Source organism: Podospora pseudocomata, chromosome 6 (genome assembly GCF_035222375.1).
Source record: "Podospora pseudocomata strain CBS 415.72m chromosome 6, whole genome shotgun sequence".
Taxonomy (NCBI): domain Eukaryota; kingdom Fungi; phylum Ascomycota; class Sordariomycetes; order Sordariales; family Podosporaceae; genus Podospora; species Podospora pseudocomata.
Genome location: NC_085890.1, coordinates 3,554,074 through 3,580,021, shown reverse-complemented (window position 1 = coordinate 3,580,021; position 25,948 = coordinate 3,554,074). Strand labels below are relative to the sequence as shown.

The window sequence follows — 25,948 nt, the reverse complement described above, 5'->3', positions numbered from 1 at the left end:
GTGGCAGTGTTAGGGATCCATCTTTTGTCGGCAGCATCCAGGACCGATAAATGACCAGAGTGGAAAAAACGGCTCATTTTCAGATGGAGAGTGGCTGATAGGGATGAGGGGATAGGGATATACAGAGAGAATGACTGTCCCAGCCCAATACCACGTGGGTTTGGGATAGGCTCCAAGGGGGGGATGATTGGTGCGCAGAGGTGGTGCGGTGCGTCTGGTGTGTGTGGGGGCAGCAGAGGCCCGCGGAGCTGTGCTTCGGAAAGGCGTTGTTGTGTCTTGTGTTTTTTGTCACTACATTTTGGAGTTGGGCATGACCATGAAGGCTTGTTATGGCACTTGTTCTTGTCTTTGTTTTTTTTTTTTATTTTTTTTTTTTTTTTTTTTTTGCTGGCTGAAAAGGGGCCGGTAGAGTCGAGTCGAGTCGAGGACAGCAGAAACCCACAAACCAATAAGCAAACAATGTTAGGCTCTTCATGCGTATGTAGCGGAATGACAGGGAATGGATGTCACAGCTCCTATTTAGCCCGTGAGGCTCTTATTCAGCACCCGGGGCCAGCGAATTGGGTAAAATGGGCGGTGGATTCCTCGAGCGACCGATGGGTTTCGAGGCGGACATTCTGCGGAGTGGGGTGGTGACGTGCACCGTGCCCCGCGTCGTCTTGGTCTTGATCGTTCTGACTGAGCAACAAAGCTTCGTCCGTCGTGATAGCTAGTAACCTTCTTATTCCCTCACCTCTCTACCACCCGTTCTTGTTTCTCTCCCACTTTGTGTTTGCTGTGCAATTCTGCAGATACCCCAAGCTTCTGGTAAGCGCCTCTTTTTATTTATTTATATCGGGTACCTGAAACCAACCGTGTCACCTTCTCTCTGCTGTGCCGGACTCACTGCCAGCCAAGCTCTGGGTTCCCGTCCACATGCGGGGCACATCAAGCTCGTCTCTCGGAACTTACATATAATCACCCCACCTTGATGCGCCTGTGCCTGGCCCAAGAGCTTGACACTTCCCACTACCTATCCTCGAAGCTTGCCCATTAATACTTGACTATTACATAGTTTCGTTCCTGTTCGCCATTCTCTTTCCTGTAACAACTACCCACGAATATCGAATAACCCCCGTCCTCCTATAATTTGTACCAAGATGGCGCCCGCTTCCTCCCTCTCGGCCTGGTCTGACCTCCACTCCCACCACGAAAGTGTTGGGAAGAACATCATCCTCAAGGACGCCTTCAAGAACGATCCCAAGAGATTCGACAAGTTCACCCGCAAGATCACCCTCCCCGCCGACATCTCGAGCGGAAGCAATGGCACCGACATCATCTTCGACTTCAGCAAGAACCTCATCACAGAGGAGACCCTCGACAAGCTTGTGAAGCTCGCCGAGGAGGCTGGCGTCGAGAAGAAGCGCGATGCCATGTTCGCTGGCGAGAAGATCAACTTCACCGAGGGCCGTGCCGTCTACCACGCTGCCCTGCGCAACGTCAGCAACCAGGCCATGAAAGTGGATGGTGTCGACGTCATGAACACCAAGGGTGGTGTCAACGATGTTCTCGAGCACATGCGCGTCTTCTCCGAGCAAGTCCGCAGCGGCGAGTGGAAGGGTTACACCGGCAAGAAGCTCACAACCATCATCAATGTTGGTATTGGCGGTTCCGATCTGTAAGAATGACCCCTTTTTCATCCGGTCTACAAGGTCAGGGGTTCCCAGCCCCGAACTTGACTAACGCTGGATGACAGCGGCCCGGTGATGGTTACTGAGGCGCTCAAGCACTATGGCGCCAAGGACATGACCCTTCACTTTGTGTCCAACATCGACGGCACCCACATCGCCGAGGCTCTTGCCAACTCCGACCCCGAAACGACCCTCTTCCTCATCGCTTCCAAGACCTTCACAACCGCCGAGACCACAACAAATGCCAACACGGCCAAGTCATGGTTCCTTGAGAAGACCAGCGGCAAGGGTGATATCGCCAAGCACTTCGTTGCTCTCTCCACCAACGAGTCCGAGGTGACCAAGTTCGGTATTGATGCCGCCAACATGTTCGGCTTCGAGAGCTGGGTCGGTGGCCGCTACTCTGTCTGGAGCGCCATTGGTCTCAGTGTTGCCCTCTACGTCGGCTTCGACAACTTCCACAAGTTCCTGGCTGGTGCCCATGCCATGGACCAGCACTTCCAGCAGGCTCCCCTCAGGGAGAACATCCCGGCCATTGGTGGTCTCCTGAGCGTGTGGTACTCCAACTTCTACGGCGCCCAAACCCACCTCGTCGCCCCCTTTGATCAGTACCTCCACCGCTTCCCCGCCTACCTCCAGCAGCTCTCGATGGAGTCCAACGGCAAGACCATCACCTCTGACGGCTCCCCGGCCAAGTACACCACCGGCCCTATCCTCTTTGGCGAGCCCTGCACCAACGCCCAGCACTCCTTCTTCCAGCTCGTCCACCAGGGTACTAAGCTTATCCCCTCGGACTTTATCCTCGCGGCCAAGTCTCACAACCCCGTGTCGGACAACCTGCACCAGAAGATGCTCGCGTCCAACTACCTCGCCCAGGCCGAGGCTCTCATGGTGGGCAAGACGGCCGAGGAGGTCAGAGCCGAGGGCAATGTACCCGAGGAGCTGGTGCCTCACAAGGTGTTCATGGGTAACCGCCCTACCACGAGCATCCTTGTTGGTGGTGCCATTGGCCCTGCTGAGTTGGGTGCCTTGATTGTTTACTACGAGCACCTCACTTTTACTGAGGGTGCCGTGTGGGATATCAACTCTTTTGACCAGTGGGGTGTGGAATTGGGTAAGGTGTTGGCGAAGAAGATTTTGAAGGAGATTGATGAGGAAGGGGCTGGGTCAGGGCATGATTCCAGCACTGGGGGGCTGTTGGGGGCTTTTAAGGCTTATGGTGGGTTTTGACTTGAGGAGAGGGTGAAGGGGAGGTTGTAAAATGGGGTTGATTGGGAGGAAAGACTTTTGGGATTGGGTGGATGGATGGTCGGCGATTGGGCCTGGGATTGACTATAGATGCAACAACCAGAAGGTAGTCTTGTTTTGGTAGGGATAAATGACATGATTATGATGATACAGATCATAAAATAAATTCTGGGTTGTTCCGTGTTTTGATGTGACTGTCAGGGACAGGCGCGGGATAGGATGGGGGAGGGATATCGTGGCGAGGCTGAGACGGATGGCCGGCCTTAGCTAGCCTTATGAGGCGAGAGAGACAAGGCTGTCCCTGATCGGGTTCTAACGAGATCCGGGGTACACATACAGGGACTTGATGGCCTCTTTTCATTTGGCGCGAGTGTCTATCCTATTTTTCTTGCTCTGAATATGGCGTTGCGAGGGATACGTCATCTTCGTCTTATCACATGTAACATGTAACAACAGCAAGAACATTCGGCCTTTATGAGAATTTTCCTGTGGCTGGTGCCACCAAACTGACGAAGGGGTATCCTATTTCTGTCTGCTGGGAACGTGGCTTTGAACCGTGGATGTCGGCCTTCATGACGTCACATGTACTAACTGGCCAGAAAGGGAAAAAAAAGGAAAAAAAGGTACCTTAGGTAGAGTTGAGAGGATTTTCTTGTTGGTTGACGTTGTCTGACGAGTGTGACCGTTGAGATACAACCGTGTTGCTGTGCACATACATGTGAAAAGGCCTCGGTGGGCACCTAGTCCAGCGTGAGAAAAAAAGCGTTGCTCAAAAGCATCAAAGAGGTAGTCGTCAGGACTTGTGGCCTTTTGTTCCCTTCCTACCTATCTGTTATACGTGTCAGGGAAACAGACAACATTCACAGTCCCAGGACAAACATCAAAACATGCCAAACTCGAGGCCGTCCGTCAAGCACACGCAAAGCATCAACAGCACACACGCACAAACAAACAGCAAGCATGGCAACAATAATCAATTTTTGATGACCCCCCTTTCCGCCCACCACCACCCACTCCCAAAAAGCAAAAGCGCCCAAATGCACTCATTACCTGCCCGCCCGCCCAGTCTCATGCCCTTTGGTTTTCTTGTCATTTCATCTCATGTCATATGAAGAGAAGAGTAAGAGAGAAAATCCCATACCACCACCACCACCACCGCAACAACAACAACAACAACAACGATAATCAGAGGTAAGAAAACATTGGCAAAGGAAAAAAAAAAAGAATACCGCAAGGCCCTCGACATGAGATACATAAAAAGGTAAACTCATCGTCAATTTCGCCTACGAAACTTTTTTTTAAGAGAAAAATGTGGATGTGTGCTTTTTGCTTCGAGTGCTCCCCCCTCTTTCCCTTCAGCGGAAAGAATGCAGAGAAAAAAAAAACAGAAAAGGCCATGAATATTTCCGCAGTTTAACCCCCTCCCCCCTGGGAGCCCCGGCATAAAAACATCAATATTCCCTCTTTTTTTTGCGTTGCCAACCCCCCCACCCGGTTCCCGTTGAATATCTCAAACGCCCCGACGACAGCAACAAAGACAGTAATAACACATGGGCACCATGAAAAAAGGGTCATCATCTCATCCTCTGCTAACTCAGATAACGCTTCTCTCTCTACCCTCCAATTTAGTGGTGGTAGTTGTTACCCCAACCACGGGGCTGAGAGTTTCCGCCGTAGTAACCGCCGCCGAAGCCCTGGTTACCATAGCCGTACGAGCTCTGCTGGCTCTGTCCGCCAGTCGCGCTCATGCCGTAGCCACCAGCGGCCGTGTGGCTGCCGTGGAGGCCAGCATGGCCCTGCTGCATGTGACCGGGATAGCCGTATTGACCCATACCGCCCAGGTTGGTCTGCTGGGCAGATTGCGGGGGAGGAAGCCCAGACTGAGATGGGCCGTTGTTCGCCGCGGAGCCGGGTCGGGCAGCGACGCCGAGAGAGGGGCTGGGTCCGGCAGCGCCCTTGGCATCTCCGAAGGACTTAATGTCGTCGACAGCAGAGGGGACAGCGCCGGGCTGAGTGCCGGGAGCGTTGAACGACGCAGCCTGGGACTGGTAGCCAGAAGCACCGCGGCTGAAGGCATCATGCATGCCACCAAATCCAGATTGCTGCTGAGCCGACTGAGATCCCGCACGACCGTAATCGCCAAGACCAGCACCAGCGCCCGCAGCAGCGCCACCGGTCTCCCGGTGAAGAGCAGACTGGCCAAAGCCAGCGCTAGGGTTGGAGTAGCCATAAGGTCCCTGCGACGCAACACCGTATTGGTTGGGCTGATATCCCACATTGCCCTTGCCGTAGGGAGCATAGCCGCCCTGACCGTACTGTCCATATCCGCCCATGTACCCACCATAGTAAGGGCTGTTGGAGTAAGGGTGGTAGGGATATTGATCGGGCTGAGGCTGCTGACCATGTTGAGTCTGGCTAGTCTGGCCGGCCTGGGGAAGAGCCGACGACGCCGACGTAGCAGGAGCCGTAGTGGTTGGTGTTTCCGCAGAGGGAGCGGAGCCAGAACCGAAGCGGGATTGGCCGTGTTGGGCACCGCTCTGGGGGTACTGGCTGATGTTATCAGTCTGGGTGGTGCCATATCCACCGAAACGCTGGGCTTGCGAAGAGGGGCCGTCCTGAGAGCCCTGCTGTTGGTTGTAATTATAGCCACCATAGAAACCTCTTTGGTCGCCGGATGTGTAGTAAGAAGGATAATCGTTGGGAGCAGAGCTAAACGCTTGCTGCTGGTTCTGGGTTTGGGCAGCAGGCTGCGTCTGCCCTTGGAAGCCGCCCTCGAACTGCGATTGAGTGGAGGCAGCGGCAGGCTGCTGCTGACCGAACGAATCGAAAGGCTTCGAGGGAGGGAAGGAGCTGTGCTCTTGAGCGGCAGTCTGCTGGCCAAAGCGACCATACTGCTGCTGGTTGTGTTGCGCGGCCGGCTGGGGAGCTGTGTTGTTTATGTCGGTTAGAAACATGTTCCTCGTCTGCGATGCAAGTGAGATGGGCATACCTGGGGCGGCAACTGGGGTGATGGCAGGGACCGCGGCAGGAGCAGCGGCTAGATTTGTGTCAGCAAGTAACCAAGACAAGACAGCAGGGGAAGTCTGAGAAGCCATACCAGCAGAACCTGTTGGAACCTGGGAAACAGGCTTCTGGGTAGGGGTAGGGAAGCCCTCTGGAGCCGCTGGGGGCTGAACAGGGGGAAGCGAAGCTCTGGGTTGGGCAACAGGAGAATCCTGGGGGGGCTGGGGACGGGTCTCGGGCTCCTCACGATCGCCATCAATGTCGTCCTCAATGCCACCATTCAGGCTGAAAGCACCAAACTGGACAGTAGTACGTTCGACCTCGGCACGGTTGCCGGGCATGCGAACGGCCTCGAGCTGATCCAAAACACGACGGGGGAAAGCTGGGGTGCGAGTTGTCGCCTTGGTCGCAGTCGCGGCGAAGCCACTGCTGGGAGTGCGCTCGGCCTGGTGCTGTTGCTGGGAAGCAGACAAGGGAGTTGCTGTAGCGCTGCCAGCGGCTCTGGGATCCCAAGAGTCGGCAGCTTCACTTCTCGCGGTCTCGGTCGCTGGGGGCTCGGTTGTGCCAGGGACCTTGTCGAGGTTCTCATCCGTAAGCGCGTCCTTGGAAGGTGACAAGGCAACTTCGGGAATGGCAACAGCGGGTACGACGGGAACAACAGGAATGACTGGCTCAATGACAGGAACAACAACAGCGGGCTGCTCCTCCTGGACAGGTTCGGGAACTGGCTCTTCCTTCTCTTCAACTGGCGCAGCAATCTCGGGCTCGGGTACGACCTCGGGCTCGGCGGGAGCGGGGGGAAGTGGCTCAATGACGGGAGTAGGTTCGGCGGGAGGGGGAGCAGGTACTTCCTTGGGCTTAGGGGCAGGCTTAGGAGTGGTCGACTGTCTCAACATGCTGGCCCATGTCTTTGGGGCATCGGTAGAGGGCTTTGCGGGGGCAGCGGCAGGGGTAGGTTCAACGGTGGCGGGAGCAGGAGCAGATTCGGCGGGGGTGGACTCGGTCCATTCGTTAGATTCGGCAGTCGGGGCAGAGGTATCCCATTCGTTAGATTCCTCAGTTGGGACAGAGAGAGGCTGGTTCTCCTTGACACGGGGACCGTTGGTCGAAGGGTGGATCGACTTTCCGCGACCGCCTCCACGACCGCCGCGCTCGGTCGCTCTGCCACGACCACGGCCACCTTCGACACGGCCACCTCTTGCGTTCCGTAGGCCGCCGGCAGCGCCAGAATCGGCAGTCGTTGTGGTGAATGTGTCATTCTTAGCCTTGGTCTTCACGGGCTTCGAGACCTCGTTCCACTTGGAGAAAGTGCCTAGCGAAATCAGAACAGCGTTAGTAAGGGAAAGGCGTCAGCAGAACCATTGTCAGCTTACCGTCCAGAATCTTGAAGGCAGCCTCATCCGGGTCGCCGTCCGTCTCGCGGAGAGCGTAGAGGATATCAGCATCGGTCCAGTCGGACACGATGTTCTTGATGTTGACAATGTGCTGGCCGTAGAGCTTGCGGAGTTCGCTAATCTCGCCCTCGTCCTCCAGGGCTGGCGAAGAAGATTCTGTGTCGTGTTGCGTGGTGCCATTAGTACCAGCAGAACGGGCAGCGGTGCGACCTCCTCCCCGAGTTGAGAAGCCGCCGCGACCGCCGCGGGCGGAGCCCCTGCCGCGCGGGGCAGATGGCCTGCTCTGTACCTCAGACATTGCTGAGAGTGTGAATGTGGTGTGGTGGTTGGAAGAGATTTGGCGACGGGTCGCGTCACCAGCGGCAGCCCGGTTCAAATCACTGAGAAGAGTGGTTTTGACTGTGCAAGGGACAAGACGTCGGGGGAAAATGGGGGGGTCGAGTCGACGATAGTCAGGTCGTTGTTCAAAAAGCGGTCGGGGGTTGGGGGAGAGTCGAATCGAATCGAGATGCGATCCGGGAAGATGAGATCGAGCCGATGTTGTCGGTAGGAAGTGGCAGGAGAGCCAAGTGCGGATTGTCGAAGGGAAGCGAGGCAAAGACAGACACACACACCCTGGGCCAGATTTTGTCGATTCAGAATTGGTCCGCTCACAAAGTGCACCTGCGAAAGCAGTGACCACCCACACCCAGCAACAGAGCCAGCCAGCAGCCAGCAGCCAGCACCTAAAAACCCACCATTCACCGCGTCCCAATGCAACCAAGCAGCCCCCAACTTCAGGGCATCAAACACGCCAGGGCAGCCTCGAAGTCATTGTTTCACTTTGTAGATATGGATGGTCCAAGATATATTTCTCATTTTTCCTTCCCTCTAGATTGATTCCTTTTCCCGGATCCTGTTTACAGCTCCTTTCCATTGTACGTATCCCTCTGGACTTTGCACAGGGTATCCCCTCCCCCGCCATACCTTTCCCAAGGTAAGGTACCTGGTCAGGTACCTCTCTTAACCAACCCAAGTCTAGGCATAAACACAACAACGCATCCGTCACGAGGAATTCCTTGGGATCGGTGCCCTTTGCTGCAACTGGAGACAACTGGAGACAACTGGGGGACCCCACCGCGTTGCTCACCACAATGATTCAGAGCTGAGTGAGAGATGGGGTCTTGCCTCTTTGGAGAGGCACCTGATCACCCGACTTAGTCTGATCAGGAGAGACCCCAAGTCTGGGGCAAATGGTAACCAACCGGCTTGTCAAACAAAGGAAAAGGGGCAAAAAGCAACCCCGAGAAAGAGGGCTGGGAGGGCAAGAAGGGCTGTGGTATGCAGGAAAATGCAGCAATTCAGCTGCAGCCTCCCCAGAATGGACGAGATGCCGCCCTCTCCAGTCAAGGACCCTGGAACCAGACGACGTCAGGGCTCTGGCCAGGTACGATACCCAACACGGCATAGCGTCAAGCTGTTGGTTGCACATCACATACATCGGTAACCCTGATGTCGATGATACAGAATACAAATCAATGTTTATCTTCTTGATTGTGCTGTCGCGGTGGAAATGCCAAACAAATGCTATGGAATTTCTCCATATTCTGGCACACCGTTGATGCCCGAAACCGGCGTTTGGTGGAGGGGCACCAGCCACTGTTTGCAGGAGGATGATCTGGGCAATTAGCGTCGTCCCTATTGAACTCCACGAAGCACGGCTGCTTCCGGCTGTGAATGGCCTTGTCGCTTGTCTTGGTTCAGAAAAGCTACTATGGGGACCGGTGGCCGGTAGCATGTAACGGGCACCAGCCTTAAAGCTGCGGAGAGGCTCAACTTTCACACCAGCCAGGAAGAAGAGTACGACTCGTCGGTCGAGTTTCACCTCTTGACAGATGTTTGCTTAAGAGCTTTAGAGTCGGGAAAGTGGCACGTGACAGAGGGGATGCCGGAACTGATAAGATAGCATCGCCTTGGCATTACTGCGCACAGAGTGGGAACATTGTCTCTTTTCTGATTGGTCATGAAATCTGGATCTCAGTTGGCTGGTGTGGGGTTGAACCGTCATCAGCTCACTGTCAAGCAAGTCAACACCAAGGAGTCCAAGCTTGAGCTCGTCACCCGTGATCACCTAGATACAATCACCCTTCCCGACAGTCAACCAGCCACAAAATGTCCAAAGCAAAGGGGTGGCAGGCCGTCTCCAAGACGATATCTAGCTTGGTGCCCCCAATCCATCAACCGCTGCCCCTCAGCAAACGCGATTCCCAGCGCCTCCTCGATGCCCTCAAAACCTCCTTTCGCAGCGAGTTGGACAGGCAGCATGGCCCTTCACCTAACCCCCTATCCGGCCCGAAAGCATCAACAACCCTGACTTCAGCTTCTGCCTCCTCAGCTGAGAAGCCCGACGTTCCCCACCGACCTACCGATGTCCATCTGCACTCCATCCTCAACAACCCTTTGCTCAGCCAAGCGTCATCACCACGTCGAACATCGGGGATAGGCTCGCCATACGACCATGACAAGGAGGTCTTTCAACAAGCTGTGGCAAAGGGCCTCATGACAATTCCACGAGCCCACGGATTCCTCCTCAAAATCTTCAAGACAGCCGAGAAGAACACATTAAGCCAATCACCACTCTATGTACCATTACAAGGCACCGGCGCCGGTCTTCTCGTCCTCCAATGGCTCAAGGCTTCCGGACAACACAACACCTATTCCTGGCTTAGCAACCAAAAGTTCAGCGTCCTGTTGCTACGCTTCATGATTGCCGAGGGTCTTGACGACATGGTGTGGATCTGGCTGGAGAGAGTGATGAAGCAAGCATCATCTGTCAACACCATGCACTCGAGAATATGCTCCGACCTTCTTATCAAGCACTTTATTGCTGCTCACACCTGTACCGAAGGACTCCGAGACGCCTATTCTTCCGTCATCCAGGTAGAGTCTATGCTCAAGAAGAACGAGCTCCCATTGAACCAACTGGGTGATGCTTGGAGTTTAGTAGCATGGAACAGCACCGTTGCTTCATGGAAGCATGCCAAGGCACCTGTCAGTCTCTTTGAGCCCTTCGTGGCCATGAGCATCGAGCTGGAACGTCGCTTGCACGAGAGGGCTCATCTTGACTTGTACCACCCAACAGATCCGTCCGCAGAGCTGGCGCTGCAGTACTTCCGCGAAGACGACTCTTTTGTCAAGCGGTTACTGTCGCAGTGGGATCCAGCAGCTGCGCCAAAGATGCCACCTTATGTACAAAGGGTTATGGCTTTGGGCATCGATGCTGCCAACCATCTCATGAGTGCTGACCGGGTAAGGGAAGCAAATACTATCTTGGACTGCATCAGTGGTATCCAGAATAGGATCCAAGAGATTGTTGGCGGTGGCAGTGGGGAGCTGAAGCCGGCGGTTTAAAGGGCTCTGTGGGATGGTGAAAGGAGTGATTTGAGCTGTTGATGACGAATTATACCAGCGCTGAAAATGCGCACAAGTCCAGATGGACATGCATAACAAGGGAAACATGGGATCTGTGCATAGGAGTTTAACTAGGACCACAACTGCCCTTGCCGAAACGGGATCAGAGGCATACGGCCACAGAATATGGGACAAAGCGGCGCACGGAAATATATCGGTTTAATGTACATACATTTTGGTAACAACACAGCATCTGAAGAGTCCAGTGTCTTTGAAGGCTCTCCGTTTACATCAAGAAGAGTCTAGTCGTATGTATTTCTCGTTGCCTCGTCATCATCATTTCTCTTCCCGTGTACATAAATGACCGCTTCCCATCCGATCCAGAAAAAAAGGGGGTATCCAAACTTCGCCAACAAGAAAGTAGTAACGACAGAAACCCAATCATTTTTACCCAACTCAAGCGCTCGTAACCTCGCCCTCCAACCCATTCACCACCCTCAACGCCCTCCTCGGCTTCATCACCACGCTGAAGAAGCTCGGCTCCTGCCCCTCGAGCAAACGCTCCGTCGAACTGGCGCTTTCCCCGCTCGTACTCCCCCTTCGTTCAACCTTTTTGCCCATCCCAACCTCCTCGTCCTGAATATGATGACCAGGTGACGCCCCCGAAGGTCCAGAAGCAGTAGTATTGACCGCAGTCTGGCTACTCCCTTGACCACCCTCCTGATCTCTCCACCACTGCCCCGGCCGCTGTGGCACCCCAAGATCGTGGTGGGCGCCGTCGTCGTCGTCAAACATTGTTCTTGGCTCCACCCCCCCCGCGCCGGACGACGTCGCAAAAAGTGAGTCCGTCGTGGAAGTAGACATCCGATTGGAGGGGTAGTACCGCTCTTTTTCCGTGACGACCGTTCCGTGGTTGCTGCCGCTCTTGTTGGACTTTTTGCTTCCTTTTCTCCCGCCGCCGAAGAAGGCCGCCAGGCCGGAAAAGGTGCCGGTTGAGGCTCCTGCCGGACCGGAGTAGCGGTTTGCGACGGCGAGGTGGGAGCGGTAGGCTTTTACCTGGCGGCGGTACAGCCAGGCGCAGTAGCCTAGGTAGAGGGCTGCTAGCCCGGCCAGCGCGGCGATGACGCCTGCTGCGATGAGGCCTCCTTTTCGGGATTCGGCATTGTTATTGTTGCTGTTGTTGCTGTCGGGAGATTGGGGGTCGGAGCCGGGGGGGACGGTGGAGGTTGCGTCGGGGCCCCAGGCGGTTACGGTTGCTGTGCTACCTGGGAGTGTCCAGATGGGGGGTTTGCCGGTGGCGAAGGGACCGGCGGTGGGTTTACCGACTAGGGGTTGGGAGACTGTTGCGCCGCCGGAGGGGGAGCCGCCGATTACTTCTGCTACGGAATCGGGGACGGTGTACCCGTAGGAGGCGCCTAAAACGGAGTTCTCGGGGGAGATGTCCGGGGGGTGATCGAGGGAGTTGAAGCGGGAAGACCAGGTGAGGGAGGAGGCGTTGAAGACCCAGATGCCAGGGGATTCGCATGGGGTGGAGGCGCCGGTGTAGCCTCCCAGAACAATGATTTGGCCGTCGCGGAGGTTGCAGGTGTGGCCGGCGCGGGCTTTGGGCGCGGTGGAGGAGGAGGAGAACGAGGGGGCTTTGATCCAGGTGAAGGCGGGGATGGAGAGGATGTACATGTCGTTGTACTGGGTTTGTGTTTCCTGCCAGATGTCAGTGTTTGCCTCTTCGGATTGCAGAAAAAGGGAAGCCTCACCTCAAGATCTTGACCACCATACACATAGATCTGAAAGCTACTCGCATCCGGCGCGCTCGCCACGACCGCACAAAGATTCACCCTCACCCTCGGCGCCTCCCCAGTCGTCTCCTGATGATACCACTCCGACGTCTCGATGTCAAAAACATCCAGCGTCCTCAAATCATCAATCAGGTCCCCTCCCACTCTCCCTCCCGCCAAACCAATCAATATCCCCCTCTCTCCCCAGCCTGGCACAAACACCAGCGCCGCATCTCCCCGTTCCGAGAAGGCATCCTGCACCTGCAACCCTCCCTCGGTAATATTCCTAAACGCACCCTCACTCCCCGCCCCATCAATCTTCAACCCGTCATTCACATATCCCGGGTGGGTAAACTCCAACAAACTCTTCAGGTACAACCTCGGCACATGTATCGACCATCCAGGTGTGGTGTGGCTGTCTAGATGTCCACCAAAATACCAACTCAACCCCAACTCAGGCACAGAGATACCAGCTCCTTCGGCGGCGCGCTCAAGGGGGATGCCAGCGTCGGTGGAATAATTCCCCGCGGTTGTCTTTGGGTTTTTGAACTCGTCCCAGGACTGGGACTTGATCGAGTAGCGCCAGATGGAAAGCGGAGGGACGTCTGCGACCGGTTTGTCTGAGAATTGCCCGCCGTAGAGGTAGAGGTTGTTGTAGTCGTTCCAGAGGTAGCCTAGGGATACTGCGGGGGGACCGGAGGGCTGGGGGAGGCCGCGGAGGGAGGGGGAGGTGATGTCCCAGCTGCGGGTCAGGTCGAGGACGAGGAGGTTGTTGTCTGCAGAGAGGTGAGCAAGGAACAGGTAAAGGTACGATAAGTGACAGGTGCTTACTCCAGTTGTCATACGTCTGGTCGGGCGTATTCGATGCCTGGCCGCCGTAGATGTACAGAGTCCCGTTCAGCTGGGCGGCTTGTTTCAAAAGTCAGCGTTGTCAAGTTGTGACACAAAGTAGGCAGCCGGCCAACTCACTCTGATGAGCCCATCGCTTGCACGCTTTGGTTGGGCTGTCAGCCCTCGTCTCGAGTATCGGCCCGGGCTTCATATCTCGATAGTAGATCACGCCGGCGTCGGCACCAGCAAGCGGCGCAACCTCCTCAGCACCCTTGTAATAACTAAACGCAGGAATTACCACAGCAATAAGCAGTGCAATCGTGGAAAGTCGTGTGAAGCTAGAAACGCTGGGAGGCGGCGCACTTGATGCTGTCCTCACTCTCGGCCGTCGACCGGGCGTCAACCTCGAGTACCACGGCTTCTGTGATGGTGATGTTGGTGACTCGGCTTCGTCTAGCTCGTCTCGTGGTTGCCGCTGTTCAGTATCGTCCTTCCCATCGTCACTCGTATTTCCCTGCGCGGTGTCTGGTCGATGTGTGCTTGTTGGTGAGGCGAGTCCCGTGATTTCTCCAAACTCGTGCTCGCTGAAATAGGGACCGCTGGGCTCCTCCGTGTCCAAGCCAACCTCCCTAAACACCGACTTGCGATCTTTTCGAATCTTTCCCGTCATGGAGAAGAATAACGGCGGCGTTCCTGAGCCTTCGCGAATTCGATCATTGGTGCATCTGTGGTGGAACTTGGGCCTGGCGGGGCGGGTCGAGGATATTTCAGGGTCCGAAGAGCTCTTCGGTAGTTGGCCGACGGCCATGGTGACAACAGCCGTCCTGCAGTGTCGTGTTGCGTCGTCCTGCGTCCTGCTGCAAAGCCACTGATGACGATCGCCGCCGACCTCTGGCCCAAAACGATAAGGAAGGGTGCCAGTGTTGCCACTTTGACCTAGCAGGTTTGGAGGGTAGGAAAGGCCACCAGCCACACGCAAGCAATGAGGTCACAGCACGGGAAGCCGAATGTGTGCTATTCCTGGAAGTGTTCTTCCAGTGATATAATGGGGCGAGAAAATGGTGAGGAAGAGGGAAGCATAGCGGCTCACAACTCGAGTCTGTGGAGGGTGCATGGGGAAGACGAGAGGGTGGGCTTTACTTTAATGTGCCCGGAAATACGACTAAGAATCAGGAAATGCAAAATAACAACCCCTCTTACGCTTTCATTGTTTTCCATTCCTTTTGCCCATGTTTCTCGGCACTCTACACTAGAGGCGTGGAGGCGTCCAAAACGGCCTGGAGGTGTGAAGATCCAGGACACGGTGCAAGGTCAAGCTTGGTGGTCAGCAAACGCGGTTTGTGCAACGGGGCTCCAGCAGGTTGACAGCTGTTGGAGTGGAAAGCAACGCTCCAGAGGCAACGACATCATCGGCCGCGGGCAGCAGCAAATGGGAATTCGTCAAGAACCGCTTTCCATGGTCCAAATCTCGATCCTAGCAACAACATGTCGAGTGTGGCCGTGCCTTGGCCCGGTTGCCGGCAGTTCCCTTGCCGGCAAGAACACAGGGTCGTATTGGTGAACGTGCCTTCGATGACCTCATCCACTTTCATGCTGCTCTCTGCCTTGGCAGCCATGCCATTCAACACCATCCTCCGAACCAGCAATGCGTAAATTAAAACATTTCAGGGGGTCGGGTGTCAACTTGTGCCTGCAGCAAGGCCGCAAGGGTTCATGGCAATATTGGAGAGAGAATAATTCCCATTCAGAAGGGGTGTGTTGTTGGAGAAGGTGGGGCCATTTCTGCATCAGCTTGTGGCTCGTCCCATGTGTGGCTTGAGTGTGGCTGTGCAGCCCTTGAACCCCTATTCCATCTCAACCACCTTTAACATGAACATCCGGCCCAGTATGATAAGAGTTGACTTTGGGACACAGACTTCTCTGAAATATTTATATTGTACTACGTATCAAACTACCAGCCTGTGTAACCTGTCATCATGAAGCTCGAAAATGGCGAGCAGCTGAGCCAGGTCGAAGTTGTGCAGAGCAAGTTCACCAGCTATTCTTTCCCTCTGAGCCGGTTATAGAGGGCTCTTTTCCCCTGGAGGGCTTCAATGTGGAGCCACTGGTTGGTTGAGGCAGGAACTACTGGCACACCCCGCCTCTAACTAGCCCTTTCCTCGGTGAGCCGGGAGTAGTGAGTTCAGGCCTGGGCCGTTTGGGTATTTTTCGCACCCAATTGAGTCTCCTCGAGGCTCTCCATGAAGCTACATCCTTTCCCATTATCATTGCAACGATCAACAAAAGGAAGAGTTTTGAGTCTATCAATCCTACCCAACTTGTCATCTCGCGCCTTTGGTCTATCGGACATCAGTTCAACAACATGTGCGTGGTAGATTGGTTCGATTATAGAGGCACAATCCAGGACCCTGATTCTTGCCACTCCGCTCAGCCAGTCATAGTCCACAACTGTGAAACAGAAACCTGTTCCTTTGAGGTTATTGCACAGCCATGCGGCTTCCATCCATGTCGGTTCCGTTTAAGCTACACGATTGTCATTCCGCTCCTGTGTTCTGACCATCTCGACAAATACATCAATCAAGTGCAGCAGGCCTGGAACGACGTCCTTGAAAACACAATGGTCAACGACCTGAAGAAGATTGAACTACCAAGCTACGAACTTCTGGTCAAAGACGCCATCATGAGCTACTAGGATCGACGATTTGGGAGATTTTTGGGCCACACCAACAGCATTTATCATCACAGGACAACTTACCCTAGTCTTTATCGTGAAGCGGCACCTGGCTACGATTATACAACCCAAACCCCTTATGCCCCGCCTATTTTGGTTTGAGGACGTTACCCAAGACACAGAGACATAGCTTCCACACTCCAGCCACATTGAGCTCCTGCGAGAAAGTGTCACCGACGACTTCGGGCTATGGTGTCAATATGGGAACTAGAAGGGTTGATTTTCGTTCTGTTTTCGACTAAAGCGCACTGAAGCGAACTGGATCTTGCGGGTGGTGCTGTTGGTTTTGGCATTTTCCTTGTGTCATGGTTAAGCTTAACATTATTTTGTATCCGGGAGACAGAAATGCACCAGAGTTCAGGGTTTAGCATCACCGCTAATTGAGCCTGTGTTGCCTTTTTCAATAGTCTTGCTTCCCAAATTATACCTCGATGAGGGAACTAAGCAACATTGGGTTCATAACGAGCTCCCAGATAGACGGATGCACGGGACCCACGGAAGTTGAGCCACTCACATAGGATAAGAGGAGGCAGAGGTCTGCCAGTTTCAACTGATCTCGCAAGGACATGTCAAAACTTTAACGTATCATGAAGTACTGAAATGACCTGGCATTATGTCACACGGTAGCACATCGCATCTATCCATGTTTCAAAGTCAAGAAAGTAATGACAAAAACTGCAGAACGAGAATACCTACACACTCCCACACATAAGGCCCTCTTGGCCATTGCAGACAACTATTACCCATTCAGCAACCATACTCTATTCTAACTATTTTTGACCACAAAACCTCCAGTTTTCTACCAAGCGCGAAACACCTATCTTCGACTTCGTCGTGTGCCGCGCAGTCAAATACCTGTCTATCGGTACAATACAGCGGTTTACCACCTGCAAAGACCACAAACGTGAGCAAGACCGTGTAACGGCGCCCCTGAAATCGCTGCAACAACAAAAGTCACCACCTCCCTGCCGCCGACACATCAATCTATGGCTCCTAATCTATGCTGTATAAGACGACTGGGGAAAAGCTATCGATTGCACAATGGCCAGCCCAGGAGTTGCCAAAATAAACTCGCGCGCTCTCGACGACCACGTCAAGCAATCAATCCTCTCGTACTGGGATAGAAGATGGGATCGATTCAACGACGAATACGACGACATTTTCAAACTTTTGCAAACGCAGCTCAAAGGGAATAGCCGACGGGAAGGTGGACTGGGAGAGATATCTGGCTCATCGGGAGTCTATGCCTCAGCCATTCGACGACTTTTGCTATGATATTGGGGCAGCAACGATTTGGTTCCCACGCTCTGACAAGGGCACTTGGGCTCTGACGTGGGCTGGTCGTGGCATGCAGCCGAAAATGGTACAGAAGCTGTTTTGGTTTGAGGATTATTACCGGAGAGGCCTTCGTCGGCAGTCGAGACGCCAGTCAATGTGCCCTGTTCCACATGGGCCCGCCTCAACAAGAACGAACTTGTCGAATTCAAGAAGAAGAACAAGATCATAAGAGCTATCGGTATTTTGGCGACTGAAGGCTTCGGAAAGAATGGGGATAGGAGGTGATTGTGGTGATGCTAGCGAGGCAACACATAGTCATTGTTATACAACTACCTTACCTAGGTACCTATGTAGATAAATAGGTGTAAGCTTTGAGAAGCAATTACTCAAGTTAATTCTTATAAACCTGGAAGGGACTTGGAATAGTCCGAGCACAGTGACTATTGGGTTTAATAGAGCTTAGGCACAAGAATTGCAATATCACCTTTGTGAAACTGCTTATCAGGCTTCTGACTGTTTGTTGTGCAGACTGCCGGGTAGTTCAGCTTGGACACTCTTACCTACCTGATTCTTTAAGCCACCGGCGTGTAGCTTGTAGCTTGGCTTTGAGATGTCAATTTTGACGGTGTTTACACCACGTGATATCCTGCCGCTTTAACGTCTGGCTGTGGCTGCCCAGCTCATGTGTAAGTAGCTATAATGTTGGCTTGATCTTTTCCAGCCTGCTCTTGAACCTAGCCTATCAGGCATTTGTGCAACTTCAATTCATCTGCCAGCGCACATTCTCATGCAGGCTGTCAAGCACACAGCCAATATTGCATGGCATAGCCCAAGAATGCCTAACGGCATCGCTAAGACTGCATTCTGCGCTCACCGGTCGTTCTCCTCCATTTCTCTTTTTGCCTCTGCTCCCCTCTCTTTCTCCCATCATCTCCCGATTGCTCCTTTCCCCCTCCCTTCCCCCCCCGGACCTGAAATCCCCGATACCAGCAAAAAAGAGCTCACCTCTTGCGTTCAACACACGCTATCTGCCCATAAGCTTCCACCATGTCGAATTCAAACAACATGGAGTTAGTCGCGAAGGCGATGGATCTTTCCACTCGCACTATTGATCTCCTCGCTGTACTTGGCAGACTGACCGAAGGAACAGGAACCGTGGCATTGATTGCCCGGGAGCTGGGCCGTTGGCTAGGGAGAGAGGGGGTTGAGGAAGATGAACTTCGTTTCTTTCTTGCCAAAACCCAGGCGCTGGCGATGCCCAACCGCGATGAGAGGGTTCTGAGATTCTTCAGTGCGGTTACCACGACCCGTCGGCAGTCGACGGTAGTGCCCTTTGCTGTGCAGCCGTTCGGATCCATGGGAAAATACCTCGCCAGCGATCCTTTGCAACAGTGGATCTCGTCCACCATCTGCTGCCTATTCCGGTACCATGACCAACGCTATATCAAGTCTTTCCTCTCTTTCTTTCTGATCCTCAGCGCACAAAAGGGCGGTGAGGTGCCGCCTAGGCAATACAAGATCAACTCGATGCCGGAGAAGCTCCGATTAGACCCCGTCGTCAGTAAGGTGGTCGAATCCACGTGGCTTCACGTTGGTAACGCAGGGCTGCTCGGCAACGATAATGAATGCCCGCGTCTCCCCGACGAATTTGACTGGGCTTGTACCGAGGGCCATGACCTCGACGAGTATCAGCTTGCTATCCTTCTTTCCAAGATCTCCCGGTTGTCTTCACGGGAAATTATCATTCAGAGCAAGCATATCTTGACCAACCTTGTTTTGTGGTTGTCGTGGCACTATGCAGGACGCCTCCGTGTTGTTGTCAGTGGCAGGATCGTCTATGACCGTGTACTGGGTCCGGAGGAGGGAACTGTGGAATGTCGTGTGGCCGTATTTTGCGCGGAGGAACCAAAAAAGTGCTCGTTCTTCGAGAGAGATCGAGACGAGAAGGACCCTCGCGACCACAGCATCCGCGTGTTTGAGAGCATCGCAGGCAGCCTACATCTATTATTCAAAAACGACTATTCCAGCTTTGCATCCCCCCGCGGAGGAGTCTTTGTTCGCCAGCCTCTTTACGAGTGGCCGCATCGTTACCCGAAACAAGAGAAAAAAATCAAGAACATTACCTGGGTGGCCGCGCGAGAACTTTTGACATGGTTTTTGGGGCTGCCGGTTGTGAAAGACCACATTCCTCGTTTTAGATGCCCTTCATTCAGCCTTGAGCTATTCAGCGCCACAAAGGACAACTCTCACGCCTGAAAGTCGGAGATTTGCTAGGCCGGAGTCCTTCGCTTCTGAACATGTGCAGCGACCAGCCGAAACAGCATTCTGTCGTCTTCTCAGCAAAAGATGTCGAAGAGAATGACTCGACTGACCCCCAAAAGTTGTGGGGTTCATCGGATCAGAAGACTGAGGATCTGATCAACGATATTCTCGTGTTTTTTCCCATCCTACGAGACCTGGTTGACGATCTTGCGAAGCTGTGTGAATGCCCATATTGTTGCGCGGAAAGGTCATTCAAACGGCCTAGTGATGAAAGCAAACATCTTCGTTACGACGAGAACTGCTTGGCATACATGGCCGTTAGTGAGGTCATGTTCTACTTTTCCCATGGCATCGCGGATGCGTTTGGGGCACCTGATGCCTGCGGAGCCACATCACTGGGAGATAATCTCCGGGGGGACCTCGGCGGCTGGGAAATTTTGAGGAACGCCATCACCCGAAGGGGGTCTGACACTCTTACCAATACGTCGCGAGGTACCATCCAGTGGTCTACTATGTTTGACACAGCGCTGCGTGTCTTTCTTGGCGTTAGCTCCCAGGACCTCCTCCGGGGGCAGGAGAAGAACTCCCGTGGCCCATGGTTTGTTGCCGATACACCGAGCATCGTTGCTGTTCAGTATGGCTCTCTTGCCGTCATCGCTCCGTGGCTGGATATCTCCGAGCCCCTGAGTTGTAGGCGGTCTTTCCGGTTCGAGGTCGTGCAGGGCCAGCTTGCGCTGGACAGCGGGGAGGTTGACGGCCAGCATGTTTTCAGGAGGATGGCGGGTGACATGTGTGTTTTTGAAGCACCGAGGACTGAAGACGTGTCCGAATTTAACTCGCGGTTGCCGCCCGAGGTGTATGAGGCAGGAGCTGCGTTGTCCTTAGAGACGGACAAATCTGAGGAGAAATGGGATTGGATCCTTGTGCCGGTGAACGAGGTCAAAAAATTGCTTCTGCTGAGGGTCGCGTCTGAGGAACACTCGCGAATGATTGACCCTAGCAATACACTCCGACAGTTGTATCGCTCGGTCGAGATTCCTGCTTGCGCTCATCCACCCGCCGGCAAAGCGCTGGTGCCTCGGGGGACTTCCGTCGAGGTACATGGCTTTGGGGAACTACTCGGACGCTGGGGAGAGCCGAATTACGACACAGACACGGACAACATCAGCGATGAGGGTGAAACGGTGGATTCCTGCTCGGACGAAGACTCCGATTTTGTTTCAGATGCTGAGAACTCGGACATGGACATGAGTGGTGATCGGCTCGGGCCTTCTTCTTCAACATCACCGCCCCGGAAGCGATTGAAGCTAGAGTCGCCATTTCTCATCCGTACGTCTCACGTTTTGGATTCCGCTTTCAAATTCAATGCGGCAATGGCATTGTCGTCCGGCATTCCTCTTGTTGCTTCAGGACAAAGCTGTTTGGAATGTGGTATAGAACACGCCGAGTCAATCCGGGAGGCAGAACGAGCTCGCCCCAGCTTTAGTGGAGAAGACGAGCAATACTTTATCGTGAATAGGGTCAAGAGTCCTGCTAAAACAACTCCATTGGCCTTACGCGGTCGTCCAGCGGTACAGGCAATTGAAAGCGCCGAGGGTCTTGCATAGACAGTGAACCATCATATTCGCAGCAATATACGCTAGACAGGCTTAATCGACAGAAGGTACCTTGGTAGGTAGCGGCCCAGACGAATAGTTGTGACTATAAGAAAGACTAGAACATGAAAATAAAGCTTGACCTGCACTATCAAGAATTGAACATCATCTCTCTTGGTGGCTGTTTGGATTGATGTCGTCGTATCGCATCGCATTCCCAGATGGACAAGACATTCAAACCAGCCTCATATCAGGGCTGAGGCTCTGACCTATCAGCGTGCCTCATCCCTCACCCTAGTGACTCATCACCGATCTTCATCTTCAGCCTTCGACTCTCAGCTTGTCGAACACATATGTTTATCCATCCAATTTTGAAGTCTTTTAGAAGTCTTCATAAACACCCCTCCCCACAACCTGACCCGTCAAACCTCCCAAATTCCTCTCTCTCACCAATCACCACCATCTCGCCAACCCATGCAAACATCCCACCAAGCACAATGTCCACCCCCACCCCCTACAAACAAATCCGCGCCCTCCACACCCCTCGAACAATAACCCTCTACCAAGCCTACAACCACCCCATCGCCTCCGCCGCCGTCTCTGCTCAATCCCTCACCGCCTCCCCCCTCTTCAAAACAACCCGCATGACCTGGATCAAGCCCTCCTGGGCCTGGATGCTCTACCGCTCTGGCTACTCGTTCAAAGACGCCAACCAATCCCGCATTCTGGCGCTCACAATGTCACACGAGGATTTCCTTTGGCTGCTTTCCCAGGGTGTGGTTTCCCACCGTAGCCCAGAGGAGAAGGGAGATCAAGGGGGGAAGAAGCTGGGGGGTGTGAGGATACAGTGGGATCCAGAGAGGGATGTCAAGATGGAGAGGTTGGGGTACAGGAGTATCCAGATTGGGATTCCGGGCGGGGAGGTCTGTGAGAGATGGGTCGGGATGGTGAAGAAGATTGAGGATGTTACTGACAAGGCGAGAGAGTTGAAAAGAGTGATTGATGAGAGACCGGAGGTAACGGTGGGGGTGTTGAAGGAGATGGGGTTGGTGCCAGAGGAGAAGGTGTTTGAGATTGAGGATGAGGAGGTGAGGAAACGGCTGGGGATGGATTGGCCGGTTGAGCCTGAGTAAGGAGGGAAAATGGGGGTATAATCATTGTATTAAAGTCATAAATCGTGAATGGTATATACTCTCAGCCCATGCTGGCTGATCAGAGAACAAAATTTACTTGAAGAGCTTGCCAGCCAGGCCGCCGAGACCAGCGGTGACCTTGTTCTCTTCCTCCTTCTTGGCGGCAATGGGGAAGTCCTTGCCGGTGGCCTTCTCGTAGCCGTCACGGATGGTGTCGGCGATGAACTTGTCCTTGGCCTGCTCGGCGGCAGACTCGTTGGTCTGAGGACCGGCCTTGAAGACGTGCTCCTGGACGAGGTCGATAGCTATATTCTGAGTTAGCACTTGGTTGGTAAAAAGAAAAATGGTGATAAGTACCCTTATCAAGAGCATCCTCCTTCTTCTCGGACTCGGGACCGCCGCCTACAATGCCGTGGAGCTTGTTGAGGAGGGCATCGGCACCGGATTGTGGCTGCTGGGGCTGTTGCTGGGTGGTCTGAGTGGATTGGGTGGCGCTGGAGACGAGTGAGCCGAGCAGACCAGAGGCACCGCTGGTCTGGGTCTGTTGTGGCTGCTGCTGGGTGTTGGTGGCAACAGGCTGGGTAGACTGAGTGGCAGCAGAGACAATGGAGCCGAGGAGGCCACCGCTGGTCTGAGTCTGCTGAGGTTGCTGCTGCTCTTGCTGCTGGGCAGACTGCTGGGGTTTGAGGGCCTCGCCGGCGACCTTGCTGAGGAAGTCCATTGTGTCTGGTGTGGAAAGGGGTTGGTTTGTTTGGTTGAGAAGTGTGCAGGATGGTGTGGTTGCCAAAGCAAACAGAGCTGGAAACAGTTCGATCCAGGACCCTTATGTACGTCTGGTCTCTCCCAACGTTGAGGGATAAATGTCCCACTGCAAATGAAGGTGGGGATGCATCTCTTCAGCTGGAGCTGTCAAGATTCATGACTGCGGGGGCCAATGGACGAGGGATGGCTGGCTTGGCGAGAGAGACAGGTCCTTGGGATGAGGCAGTGCTCTGCATGTCTCTCATGGTTGGCCAGAAGGAGCCTGGTTCGATGCGGCTAGGGCGCGGGTATGGGATGGCCTCATGGGGATACCGGGTGGCTTCAGTGGGTATTTCAGGCATACATGGGTTTTGGTAGTCTTGGTGATAATGGTGCTCCCGTGAATCTGTTGGGATGGATGGCGTGAGAGAAAGAAGAAGTCTACGAGTGCGGCCTCCGGCTGATCCCTAGATGCCGTCGTCGGCAGCTGATGGTCCAGTGATCTCCAGACAAGCTCAGGCACCAAGACCATCTGCAAGCAAACCCGATCTTTTGCTTGACCATCTGGACCCTTGGCTTCTTGGACCCTGCATCAATGCATCCCACCTGGAGGATGCGGGGCACCCTTAAATCAGATCTCAGCCATGTGGCCCGTGCACCCGGCTGCCCGCCGGGACTTGTATTGCGCGATCGGTGCGAGGCGGCTCCACTTCTTCCCCAACTCCAACGACAGCCCCGGTGGAGCTTCGAGAGCCGTCCCGTAAGCCGAACAACCCGCCGCCACAGCCCGCAACTCCAGCTTTTAGCTTCTAGCATCAAAGCTTGCTTTGTATAACTTTTTTCTTTGGCGTAAAGATTACGGACAACACCAGACACAATGGACTACGTTCAACAGAGAGTGGCCCAAGAGGCAGCCAAGGCAGAGGGCGCTTCGGCCAGGTACGCATTCACCCCCCCCCCCCACCATCCCCCCGCCATCCTACGTCTTGGAGAAGCTAGCTAACAGCCATTGCAACAGCTCCTCCTTCTTCACCCCCCTCAACATCATCGTCCTCCTCTTTGTTCTCTACGCCACCTACAGCTTCCTTAGGCCAACCCCTCCCCCCGCTCTCCCCAAGGAAGAACCAGCAGTCGTCTTCAAGACATTCACCCCACGAACACTTCTACCGTACAATGGCGAGAACAACATGCCTGTCTATCTCGCTGTGAAGGGCCGTGTTTTCGACGTGACTCGCGGACGGAACTTTTATGGTCCTGGCGGCCCCTATGCCAACTTTGCTGGCCGCGATGCCTCCCGTGGGTTGGCCAAGGGTAGCTTTGACGAGGATATGCTGACCAAGGATCTGGATGGGCCGCTGGATACACTTGCCGATCTGAATCAGGAGGAACTGGAGGCTATGACTGGGTGGGAAGAGAGATTTTTGGAGAAGTACCTGGTTGTTGGAAAGCTGGTTGCTGTTGGGGAAGAGGAGAAGGAGGAGTAGGTGCGGGAAAGGAGTAGGGTACGAAAATTGTAAGAAAGCATGGTCTGGTGCGGTTGATGTTTTCTTAGGTATAAACCCTTGATCTATTTCGGAATGGTGTCCATTCTGGTAGGATTCTAAATGCAACTTGTCTTCTCGGGAGCACTGGTTGTAACTTGATTGCGGTTCATATGTTATATCGAGGACCCACTAGCTCGTGGGGGCAGAATTGTAGAGCTGGAACTCTAGAAAGTATAAAAGAAACAAAGTTTGCAATGACTCAAGCCACGCACCTTTCCAACTCAGCAACCACCTGTCGCTCGAACGCTACATAGAGCGGAACCTCCTCCGGTTCACTATCACTTTCCATACCTGATAGCTTCCTTGTCCTTCTGTTGAAACTGTTGTGAAGACAATGTCTAGTTGCTTGCCAGTATATCTCGCCCATCTGGTTGCGCAACAGGTCACAGTTGACACCTTTCGCCTTCTGCCGAAAGTCGTCGTCAGACTTACAGCGGTCTCTCAATGCCGGTAGAGACATCCACAGCCCCAATTGCAGCAACACGAGACCACATGCGTAGATGTCATATTCGGGCTGGAATCACGGCCTGCATGAGGAGGGCTCAGCCGAGTTATTTCGGAAGAAGTCTGGATGGCTTGAGAGACGGACCAGCTCCTGAGTGAGGGCATAACCCTGCCTTGGTATTGACATGCTGTGCGAAGACTCGGACTGATGGTCGGGTCGTGAAAGATAGAACCCAGAGAGGTATAATCGCGGTGCCCGTGTTGTGTTTGGTGTTATCTCTGCGGTATCGCCTTCCATTTCCGTAGAGATGCTGCCAGATCCGCGTTCGAAGAAAAGCAGGTTGTCGATCTGCAGCGATTTGTGAAGCCAGACGACAGACTGAAGGCGATACACAGTCGTCGTGAACTCCTTCGCCATGGAGAATCTTTGGCCGATAGGTATAGGCTTCAACCCGAGAAAGTCCAAAAGCGATCGTTCCTCAAGGGGTAGTTCAGGAGCCCCAGGTACCAACAGAACCATACCGATTCGTAAGTTCTTCCGGTCCAAGACTATGCCTATCGAACGTAGTGTTCTTAGCCTAGTGTGTGGAATGTTTGCTTGGTCCAGCAATTGCACTAGTTTCTATTTTCGAGAAAATTGATCCACAGTGATGAGAGATTTACTGCTGTTGGTAGTAAATCCACTCGACCATAACTGACTGTTCTCCCGCACTTGAAAATGACCGAGAACACCCTAGTTCTAGAGGAGGCACGAAATCCTCGGGATCCAGCACGGGGGTTGAAGGCATGAATCCTGTCTCTTGTGCCATCTGTGTGGAAGGCTTGCTGAACATGTTTTCGGAATGTGACGTATTTGGCAGCTCTTCCTCCCTTTTTATCTCCTCTCTGATTGTTGCTAAAGCCTGAATC

At 53.9% G+C, this 25,948-nt stretch overlaps 8 protein-coding genes across 8 annotated transcripts; 5 read left to right on the top strand and 3 right to left on the bottom strand.

Annotated features, from left to right (window-relative positions):
- Positions 1–959: 959 nt before the first annotated feature.
- On the top strand, positions 960–3,073 carry PGI1 (glucose-6-phosphate isomerase). The gene is made up of 2 exons (XM_062892591.1): positions 960–1,657; positions 1,736–3,073. Exons 1-2 carry the CDS (start codon positions 1,140–1,142, stop codon positions 2,898–2,900), a joined length of 1,683 nt encoding a protein of 560 aa, XP_062741187.1. The 5' UTR covers positions 960–1,139; the 3' UTR covers positions 2,901–3,073.
- Positions 3,074–3,983: 910 nt separating this feature from the next.
- Positions 3,984–7,979, bottom strand: DEF1 (RNAPII degradation factor). The gene is made up of 3 exons (XM_062892590.1): positions 7,295–7,979; positions 5,908–7,233; positions 3,984–5,844 (listed from the first exon to the last, which is right to left on the bottom strand). The coding sequence occupies exons 1-3, from the start codon at positions 7,611–7,613 to the stop codon at positions 4,544–4,546; spliced, it is 2,946 nt and encodes a 981-aa protein (XP_062741186.1). The 5' UTR covers positions 7,614–7,979; the 3' UTR covers positions 3,984–4,543.
- Positions 7,980–9,466: 1,487 nt separating this feature from the next.
- QC762_609120 (uncharacterized protein) lies at positions 9,467–10,705 on the top strand (the record flags this gene model as incomplete). The annotated part of the gene is made up of 1 exon (XM_062892589.1): positions 9,467–10,705. The coding sequence occupies one exon, from the start codon at positions 9,467–9,469 to the stop codon at positions 10,703–10,705; it is 1,239 nt and encodes a 412-aa protein (XP_062741185.1).
- Positions 10,706–10,980: 275 nt separating this feature from the next.
- QC762_609110 (uncharacterized protein) lies at positions 10,981–15,013 on the bottom strand. Its single transcript, XM_062892588.1, has 4 exons — positions 13,450–15,013; positions 13,312–13,389; positions 12,460–13,256; positions 10,981–12,406 (listed from the first exon to the last, which is right to left on the bottom strand). Exons 1-4 carry the CDS (start codon positions 14,117–14,119, stop codon positions 11,162–11,164), a joined length of 2,790 nt encoding a protein of 929 aa, XP_062741184.1. The 5' UTR covers positions 14,120–15,013; the 3' UTR covers positions 10,981–11,161.
- Positions 15,014–18,155: 3,142 nt separating this feature from the next.
- QC762_609100 (uncharacterized protein) lies at positions 18,156–21,325 on the top strand (the record flags this gene model as incomplete). Its single annotated transcript, XM_062892587.1, has 2 exons — positions 18,156–18,390; positions 18,471–21,325. 2 exons carry the CDS (start codon positions 18,156–18,158, stop codon positions 19,574–19,576), a joined length of 1,341 nt encoding a protein of 446 aa, XP_062741183.1. The 3' UTR covers positions 19,577–21,325.
- A 205-nt stretch (positions 21,326–21,530) lies between these two features.
- QC762_609090 (uncharacterized protein) lies at positions 21,531–22,310 on the top strand (the record flags this gene model as incomplete). Its single annotated transcript, XM_062892586.1, has 1 exon — positions 21,531–22,310. The coding sequence occupies one exon, from the start codon at positions 21,531–21,533 to the stop codon at positions 22,308–22,310; it is 780 nt and encodes a 259-aa protein (XP_062741182.1).
- QC762_609080 (uncharacterized protein) lies at positions 21,817–24,557 on the bottom strand. Its single transcript, XM_062892585.1, has 2 exons — positions 22,668–24,557; positions 21,817–22,615 (listed from the first exon to the last, which is right to left on the bottom strand). The coding sequence occupies exons 1-2, from the start codon at positions 23,029–23,031 to the stop codon at positions 22,404–22,406; spliced, it is 576 nt and encodes a 191-aa protein (XP_062741181.1). The 5' UTR covers positions 23,032–24,557; the 3' UTR covers positions 21,817–22,403.
- On the top strand, positions 23,683–24,682 carry DAP1 (Dihydrodipicolinate synthase). The gene is made up of 2 exons (XM_062892584.1): positions 23,683–23,990; positions 24,070–24,682. The coding sequence occupies exons 1-2, from the start codon at positions 23,929–23,931 to the stop codon at positions 24,533–24,535; spliced, it is 528 nt and encodes a 175-aa protein (XP_062741180.1). The 5' UTR covers positions 23,683–23,928; the 3' UTR covers positions 24,536–24,682.
- The last annotated feature ends 1,266 nt before the right edge of the window (positions 24,683–25,948 follow it).